This window comes from Carassius auratus, chromosome 25, assembly GCF_003368295.1.
Source record: "Carassius auratus strain Wakin chromosome 25, ASM336829v1, whole genome shotgun sequence".
NCBI lineage: Eukaryota > Metazoa > Chordata > Actinopteri > Cypriniformes > Cyprinidae > Carassius > Carassius auratus.
The window spans coordinates 913,702-923,635 of NC_039267.1; the positions used below are offsets into that span (position 1 = coordinate 913,702).

The 9,934-nt window shown below is 36.0% G+C and overlaps 1 protein-coding gene across 1 annotated transcript; it reads left to right on the plus strand.

The window, feature by feature from the left end:
• The first annotated feature begins 967 nt into the window (after positions 1-967).
• Positions 968-9,934, plus strand: LOC113042922 (HMG box-containing protein 1-like). Its single transcript, XM_026201938.1, has 11 exons — positions 968-997; positions 2,256-2,436; positions 2,533-2,746; positions 2,832-2,955; positions 3,822-3,933; positions 4,189-4,304; positions 4,833-4,989; positions 5,075-5,219; positions 6,215-6,502; positions 6,989-7,130; positions 8,791-9,934. Exons 1-11 carry the CDS (start codon positions 983-985, stop codon positions 8,806-8,808), a joined length of 1,512 nt encoding a protein of 503 aa, XP_026057723.1. The 5' UTR covers positions 968-982; the 3' UTR covers positions 8,809-9,934.

Consider the following 9,934-nt stretch of genomic DNA (forward strand, 5'->3'; position numbering starts at 1 on the left):
TATCCATTTCTTCCTAAAACATTACTGAATTCATTACTGTCTACCTCTAAAATGAACAGCTTAGCCATCATCACCTCTTCCCATGTAGATCCCCACAGGTTTGTCTGTTGGTAAACTAACCTGTAGTGAATCCCTAAACCATATCTGTGTGTCAGTGTAACTTTACATCATTTCTACCCTGTTCACCCGGGGAGGGAAAGACTTTTAATTGCCAATCAGTGCTCATTTCTGTACCATTTCTGTGTGAATTTCTGCCGCCTAATTGAGAAGTCGCTAATGCTTTTTATGTCCTGAAAATGGATCAAAGGTCTACACTCTCTTGGTGCAAGAGAGCCCAGTACTATACCGTCAGTTATATTTGACTTTCCATTCAAATAAAGAACAATTTTGTATTTAAAAAAATCATGTTGTGATTATAAGTCCTATGCTACAAATGATTCGTTTTCATTCATAATATGCGTGTATTATATGTTATGATGCATGTTACCTCAATGAGTAACATTAAAAATAGAAATGCCTTCAAAAGTGAAACTTGCTCAGATGTGATATATTATATATATATAGAATTTTTTGGGTGCATAACCTGTACTTGCGGTTAACCATCAGCTATATCACGTTTAATGAGCAGTTATATTATAATATTACCCAAATCATGCAAGGACCAATGTTGTTTTATGTTTGTTTATAACGCCTTAATACAATACATACCTTAAACCCTCCGTTTAACAAAGCGGGAGGGTCTTTCGACAAAAAAAAAAAAAAAAATCCGTCTCAACCAATGAGATTCACGGCTGATGTAACGGACATACAGTACTGGCCAATCACAAACACAATAACAAACCATCCATGTCTAACCCAGGGTGCAAGCGATTAGCCAATCGCGCTTCGAGCTCACTAAACTGACGTGCGTCTCCACCAATGGGAAGCCAGGTCTAAAAGTAATCAGTCCTGCCTTCGCGGAGAATGCCATAGATACTCGGTAATGGCGACAGGTTTGGTAAGTGAAAAAAGTTGTTGAAATATTACCACGAAACGAAACAGTAATGTCAATGAACTTTATTTTGCGTGGCTGTCTAAGACGGTGACGGTTGAGGCTGCGGCGAGCCAAAAGACTGTCATTCATTGTTTCGATCGCAAATGACAACTTTTTACTCGAAGGGTTTTTTTCTCTGTGACGTTTGTTGTTTTGTTTGTGGTTTTGTGATTCTCTACATCACCGTAGCGACAATAATTAAACACAGACAGTCGTGTTTTTCCTCAAAACCCAGAAGAAAACATGGTGTCCATTCATTACAGTGAGGTAAAAGGAAGGACATGATGTACCATGTCTCAACTTGTTGACATTCTTTTGTTTACAGCTCCCACTGTTGACATTTGTGTTCATTTGTAAACATTATTCTACATTGATCAAACGTCTAATAGCTGTGGGGTCTGTATACGATGTGGTTTGGTTAAATACCGCAGTTGTTAATGAGTTTTTACCGATTTTTATTTTTTTGTTGCAAACAAAGATATTCGTATTGTTGCGACAGTCGTATTGTAGTTATTGTTCTCGTGTTCAGCTTTAACAACGACAATATTAGTGTTAGAACAGCAGTTTTAAACCAAAACATCTATGCGATTTCGTCTTTTTTGTTTTTGTCTGTTCGCGAGTGCAGAAAAATCTGATTGTCTTCCCGTGTGGAAAAATCGAAACCGTCGAGCGAGCAAAAATGGATACAAATAAAGCTTTCCGATCATAAACACGGATGTATCCTCGGTGGGATCGAACGAGGGGACTTCCATCTGCGTTTCTCTAAAGTTAGGGAGAATATTCTAGCGCAATCTATCGCTGTTATTGATCCCCCGTTGTTACGCAGTTATGAATGAATGAGCTGCGCTGCGCATGCGCCAAGTCCCAGAAAGTTTATAAACAAGCCTTGCGTGCAATGCGGGTCACGTGACCACGCTTCACAGAAACGGGCCACAAACAAAACGCGTTATTTAACACGACGAGATTTGCTTTGTTAAGGATTCAATCCTTGACGACTCGTTTAATTGTGAAACGAATGTTAACGCGATCGAACAGTGGCCAAGAACATTGCACAATAGGCTACCCAACACAACAGTTGTTGTTCCAGTGTTTACTTCTGTTGTCCCGCATTCATTCATTCATTCAATACAAATGCCTACAAAGTAAAACCTGTGCGAGTAAGCTGGTTTGGAAATTACCTACCCGTTTTGCTTTCACTGCAACACATCTCTTGCTTTCACAGCCTGCCCAGCTGATATATTATAATATGGTGTGGGAAGTGAAAACTCAGTCTGTCCCTCAGAGTGTCCAGGAAGTCCAGACACAGAGCTCAGGTATGGACGAGGGCTTCGATTTGCTTAAATGCAATGAACGCCTGCCCTCCTCACCTGGCTGCCCTTCTAACATGAGTCACATGGAGTACGGTAATTAAATTTGCCACTCATGCTTTCTTCTGAAAGGGTAAAAAACACATTTACGATTCCAAATACTGTTTGCAATGACAGTTTCTGTGTCTGCAGATGACCTGCCTGAGCTGCAGGAGGTGCAAGATGACCAGTCGACCCCGGGTGTGTTCCAGGTGACCCCGGGTGTGTCGCATCATGAGGAGGGGCCCATCGAGGGGCGGAGCTCCAGGCCTGAGGCCAATGTTTCACACACAAACTGGCTCACCGAGCTGGCCAACATTGCCACCAGCCCTCAAAGCCCCCTGCTCCAGAACGCCCCACACAACCGGTCAGGAAATCCTGGCATTTATACAGCTGCACATGAATGTAAATGGCACAGCTTGGACTGTACTGATGATGCATTTTCATTGCAGGTCTTCTCCTGTCCACATCTTCTCCAACAGTAGCAGTTTACATTCCTACGCTAGACCCCCTCTGTCTTCCAGCAGCGCCCCCAGTCCCGCCCGCAGCCTCATGAGAGAACGCCGCCGCACCAGGGTACCGCATAAGGCCTTTACAAATGCAAACACTTATAATGGGATTTTTTGAATGGCTCAGGGGTTTTTGAGAATGTTATGTGCTGCTGTTATCAAGATCCAGAATAAACTTATTGCCACACTTGCCAATGGTGAGTGAACTGAGAAAGTTTGTCACCCAGGAAACACACACACACACATATAAATCTAATTTAATTACATGATGTGTCGATTTATCAAATTATTTGCAAATTACGTTTGGTTACATGTGGCTTTGATAATACCCACAAAAGATTATTTAAAGCTATTTTTTGGTTAAATAAAGTATTTAGTAGACATTTACAAATAGTAGCTTTAGAAACAAATATTTTATTTGATTCAACAGGCTACAACAGCCTAACATGAATGGAACATAAAAGAAGATAACTTGTGAAACATCAAACATTTTTCTTTTTTCTTCAAAATCCTTCTTTTATGTTCCACAAAAGAAAGTAAGTCATTCAGGCTTGAGTAAATGATGAGATATAAATATATTAATATATGTGTGTGTGTGTGTGTGTGTCAGATATGTTGTCATTTATGGTTCATCAGTGTAAATTTAAAATATAAATATAATTATTTATATACTATTTTAGTATTTATTTATATTTAGGATTTATTTTAGAATTATTTATATACTATAATTTTCATTGATATTTTTAAATAGCTATTATTTTTATATTTTCAGTTTTCATTTTTGAATTTATATGTTTAGAAATTTTGTGTGCTTTTAAATTTTTATTAGTTTTTATGTAAAAATAGTGCTTTTATAATTTAGAAAACATTTAGCATATATAATAAATAGCATATAGTCCATAATTTTGAGGCTGTTTTATGTGCATTTTCCAGGCCAGCAGTGAGTCGGAGTCAGGCATTTTCTGCATGTCATCTCTGTCCGATGATGATGACCTGGGATGGTCCCATTCCTGGCCCTCCACTGCCTGGCATTGCTTCCTGAAAGGTAAAGACACACACAAATAAATTGTTCCCAAGAACCTGGGAACAAAATAACATCTGATAATTGTGATGGCTGTTTTGTTGATCAGTAAGTTTAGGAAATGTGGTGAACAGCACCTTCTGCTGTTACAAATGCAGAGCAGCAGGAGTAAAAGCTCACACCCTTGGCCTGGAACATGTTTGTTTCTTACATAACTGTACTGAAGCTTTATTTGGAGATCTCTTTTCAAACACTTGTCTCTGTCTTTTTTTTCTCCAGGAACACGTCTACGCTTCCACAAAGGTCTGAATGTGGAGTGGCAGGATGCAGAGGACGTGATGGAGTCGGATGAAGATTCAGATGATGAGGGAGGAACACAGTCCAACCCACTGAAGGTAATGATGTACACACCAGATGTTATTCTTTCACCTTTTAAAGGAATAGTTCACTTAAATTGTAATTTACTGAAAACGTACTCATCCTCAGGTCATCCAAGATGTAGATACATTTGTTTCTTCATCAGATTTGGAGAAATGAAGCATTATATCAGTTGCTCACAAGTGGATCCTCTGCAGTGAATGGGTGCCGTCAGAATGCGAGTCCAAACATCTGATAAAAACATCACAATAATCCAAAAATAATCCACCTGATTTAGATGAGATGATTTTTTGGATTCTTATTCTGAGGGCACCCATTCACTGCAGAGGATCAATTAGTAAGCAAGTGATGTGATGCTGAGTTTCTCCAAATCTGATGAAGAAACAAACTCATCTACAACTTGGATGTCCTGAGGATAAGTAAATTTTCAGCAAATGTACATTTTTGATCAAACTGTTCCATGAATGAATTCATCAAGTTGTAACTTTTAAAAATGCATTGAAAAATCTTATTGCCAAAGTAATTTTAGTTTGTTTGTCTCGCAGAGTTACGGCTCTGATGGGCTAAAGCTGGTGGTCTTTGAGGAGAGTGTGTCTTTCGGCCAGTCTGTCCTGAAATTAACCTTTGACCCTGGTTCCTCTGAAGCAGGGCTTCTGACTGCTGAGTGCAGTTTGGGCCATCCGTTTTTTGTGAAAAATAAAGGTAAATGCAGGAGTCTGTTTTTATGCAGTATCATTAAAATATAAATGTGATTTGGGAATTGTAATCTAATCTGTGCACATGTTAGGGTGGTCTTCTTTCTATCCAAGCCTTACTGTTGTACAGCATGGCATTCCCTGCTATGACATGGAGGTTGGAGATTTGTGTCTGCCACCAGGACACCGTGACGCCATCAACTGTGACGACTCAGTCGTTTTTGACACTTTTAAGAGGTACCAGTGTTGGTATTGTTAACCATAAATAACACTATTAATAAAAGTTTTAGTTATGCTGAAATAGAATACAATAAAATTATAAAAACACAAACCACTTTCTTTTTAATTAGCTGAAATATATATAAAATATATTAAATAATAAGTTGAAGTACTTAAATTGCTAAAACTAAAATTGAAAGACAAATTAAAGCTAAATAGAAATATATATAAAAAGTTACAAAATAACTAATAAAGTTCACAATAGTACATAAAATTACTCAAATTAAAATGGAAGCTAATTTATAACAAAAAATACATTCAGAAAATTAATATCACACTAAAATGTAAATAATAGTAAAATTAACACTGGGAGGTGAAAACAAATAAGTATTTGGTGAATCTTTTAAAAACATGCCTAGGTCACATTTAACAATAAAAATAAATAAAAAAATAAATCAAAGCCTGTATTTTTCAAATAGTTAAGGATTTTCTCCCCTCTCGATTATAGCAGTATTTTCATGTTCAAATTAATGGAATTTATCTGATTTATTTTTTGTTATTATTATTATTTTCTCTAATTCTTATTACATAAAATATTAAAATTTCTAAAAAAAAAAAGAAAAAAAAAAGGAAATCAGAACTAATTAAACACAACAGAACAAACAAGATTATAATGTGAAAAATACTTCACATAATTTATCTTTTTTATTATTAATGTTGAGATAATGGTAATGAGAAAGTGCATGGTTAATTGTTTTTTTAAGCAAAATTAATTTTTTGTGTTTTTGTCATTGTCTAATTTGCTATTTGTTAGCGACTTAGAATCTCTTATTTAATTTTAGTTTTGGTTTAGTTTTTATAGATGATCCTTTAGTATACTATTATAGGACATATTATTTGTCTAAATTAATAATAATAATAAAAATATAGAGCAATATCATCAGAGATCATCAGACTGAATTGGCTTCAACTTACTGTGTTTAAGATGCTGACTGTTTTCTCACTCCACACAGTTATGACTTCACCCCTCTCGACTCTTCCGCCGTGTATGTTCTGAGCAGTATGGCACGCCAGCGTCGGGCATCCCAGTCCAGCGGGGGCGCAGTGAGTCCAGACTGCGACAAACTGGAGGCCCTCAGCTCCTCCCATCACTCCCCCAGCAGCAAATCACAGCGCAGCCATGCCTCAGGAAGCTCTGGAGCCACACCCACAAAGTGCAAGCGGCCAATGAACGCCTTCATGCTTTTTGCCAAGAAGTACAGGGTGGAATATACACAGATGTACCCCGGCAAAGACAACAGGTGTGTGGATGTCCTGCGAGCAGACAGATGAATGTTTGCATTAGCTACGTTACAAAACCATTTTTTTTTTGTTAATTGAAATAAAGCTAAAATCGAGTACAATAAAATATTACATGGAAAAATATTAGAAATGTTGCCCAAGTAGCTTATTTAAATAAAAGTCTAAGTTCAAGTATTAGAATTGAAATATGTAAAAATGATAATTGACAAAAGTACATAAAATCAACCAAAATTACTCTTTGTCAATTTCATACATAGGCAGCATTCTAACTAAAACAGAGTGGGGGGGAAATAGTCCTATTTTTTTAAATGGGCCAGGAAAAAACATTTGGCCAAAACAAATCTACTGTAACATGAACATGGTGTTTACCTTTAGAAACCATTTCAGCTGCCTCACAGTAGGGTAATATGTACTTTAAACATCGGAACTGAAATTTGTCTGGTTGTTTCGGTCTTAAGAGAGGTTTCAATGTCTAATTTACTCAGAGCCATCAGCGTGATTCTGGGCGATAAATGGAAGAAGATGAAGAATGAGGAAAGGAGGATGTACACCATGGAGGCCAAAGCTCTGGCCGAGGAGCAGAAACGTCTCAATCCTGACTGCTGGAAACGCAAGAGAACAAACTCGGTTAGCATTTTTTTATTAACATGATTATTGTTATTTTGTGAATCTATTTTTGACATTTTGTTTTTCTGAATGTTGAGTTTAGATCTCGCAATTGATGTTTTTCCTCAGAATGTTGAGTTTAGATGGCGCAATTTTGACTTTTTTTTTCTGAATGTTGAGTTTAGATCTCGCAATTGATGTTTTTCCTCAGAATGTTGAGTTTAGATCGTGCAATTTTGACGTTTTGTTTTACTGAATGTTGAGTTTAGCTCTCGCTAGCTTGACGTTTTGTTTTTCTGAATGTTGAGTTTAGATCTCGCAATTGATGTTTTTCCTCTGAATGTTGAGTTTAGATCTCGCAATTGATGTTTTTCCTCTGAATGTTGAGTTTAGATCACGCAATTGATGTTTTTCCTCTGAATGTTGAGTTTAGATCACGCAATTGATGTTTTTCCTCAGAATGTTGAGTTTAGATCGCGCAATTTTGACATTTTGTTTTTCTGAATGTTGAGTTTAGCTCTCGCTATCTTGACGTTTTGTTTTTCTGAATGTTGAGTTTAGATCTCGCAATTGAAGTTTTTCCTCTGAATTTTGAGTTTAGATCACCCAATTGATGTTTTTCCTCAGAACGTTGAGTTTAGATCGCGCAATTTTGACATTTTGTTTTTCTGAATGTTGAGTTTAGATCTCGCTATTTTGAAGTTTTTTCCCTGACTGTTGAGCATAGCTCATGCAATTTTGATGTTTTGTTTTACTGAATGTTGAGTTTAGCTCTCGCTATTTTGACGTTTTTCTGAATGTTGAGTTTAGATCGTGCAATTGAAGTTTTTTCTCTTAATGTTGAGTTTAGATCACGCAATTGATGTTTTTCCTCAGAATGTTGAGTTTAGATCGCGCAATTTTGACATTTTGTTTTTCTGAATGTTGAGTTTAGATCTCGCTATTTTGAAGTTTTTTCCCTGACTGTTGAGCATAGATCATGCAATTTTGATGTTTTGTTTTACTGAATGTTGAGTTTAGCTCTCGCTATTTTGATGTTTTGTTTTTCTGAATGTTGAGTTTAGATCACCCAATTGATGTTTTTCCTCAGAACGTTGAGTTAAGATCGCGCAATTTTGACATTTTGTTTTTCTGAATGTTGAGTTTAGATCTCGCTATTTTGAAGTTTTTTCCCTGAACGTTGAGTTTAGATCGCCCATTTTTGATATTTTGTTTTACTGAATGTTGAGTTTAGATCTCGCTATTTTGAAGTTTTTTCCCTGACTGTTGAGCATAGATCATGCAATTTTGATGTTTTGTTTTACTGAATGTTGAGTTTAGATCTTGCTATTTTGACGTTTTGTTTTTCTGAATGTTGATTTTAGATCTCGCAATTGAAGTTTTTTCTCTGAATGTTGAGTTTAGATTGCGCAATTTTGATTTTTTCTCTCTGACTGTTGAGTTTAGATCATGCAATTTTTACGTTTCTTTTCTTTGAACATTGAGTTTAGATCTCACAATTTTGACGTTTTTCTTAGAATTTTGACTATAAATTTCACAATTTTTTCTTTTTTTTTCTTGGAATTCTGAGTTTAGTTCTTTTTTCCCCATATAATTAATTGTAACTTTTTTATCTCACAATTTAGAATTTTATTTAAGTTTGAAAATGATTATTAAAAATAATTCCTTTCCATTTCGCTAGGGCTCTCAGCAAAACTAGGCTAAGGATTGTCAAAGAAAAACATGAACTGGACAACAGACGACGGACACCGACACACATTCTCTCGAAAGAATGACAAACTGCAACTGTGATGCTACATGCACTTGCTTTAGAAGAAAAACTATTCATCATTACAACGAAACATTTTCACGAGAAGAATTGTGAAAGAGAAATTACATTTTAAAAATATATGAACGAAAGGTGAATCATATAATTATATGCAATATAAAATGTAATCTAGTCAACTAACAGTGCTTATGTATTTTACTTATCCTTTCAAAAACAACGAAAATGCCTTACTCTTCCAAAGCAAGACAACGCTCAGTTCTTCTATCAGGTAATTTTGTATTTCTAGGCTTGAAAGGTGCAACCCTGTGGTGCTATTTTACTAAGGCCGAAGGAGTGATATTATACAAATAATGTCTATTTTTAAATGTAAAGGGGAAATTTAGAAGTTAGCTCGTTTTTTCATCTGTTCATCTATACATTAATTGTATTTGTATAACTCAACTTATTGCACAGACTCAAATGTATTGCAAATAGACGAATGATGTTCAACTGATATTCCTTGAACTCTTATTCATCGATGTGCTGGAGGGGTTGAATTTCATATGACGTCAGTCCAGCCTAGGCCATATTCAGTGTGTGTCTGCGTACATGTGTGTGTGTATATGATAGTCTATCCATATTGCCATATTGTACATAGATAGAGTCCCACACACAAGCACACTAGTACAAGGACACGCATGTTGTCACATACAGCACTTCAGGGCCATGCCTTCACTGTTAAGTGTTCTTGTTTTTGCACTTTATATTCATATATATATATATATATATAAATATATATAAAACCTTACAAACCAATAAATGTATACAAGCTGAAATGTTGTGTAAAAACATATATATATATCTTGATAAGATGTATCCTTTGACACAATCATGGCCAAACTGAACAACTGAGTGTTGTGCTTTGTGTGTTTGCCATTGGATTACATTACAGATACATTTTGTTAATATTGTACAGGTCCACGTTCCCATCCATTTCCAATTCTTGCACATTATTCTTGTATCATATTATAAATAAAATTTAAAACTCGCTACCCTAAACCTTTGAAGCCTTTCTTCG

Excerpts from the sequence above, each read along its gene's own strand:
- LOC113042922 (XM_026201938.1), top strand. Across the intron at positions 4,305-4,832 it reads CACAGTCCAACCCACTGAAG|AGTTACGGCTCTGATGGGCT; the intron begins GTAATGATGTAC and ends TTTGTCTCGCAG. Across the intron at positions 5,220-6,214 it reads GTTTTTGACACTTTTAAGAG|TTATGACTTCACCCCTCTCG; the intron begins GTACCAGTGTTG and ends CACTCCACACAG.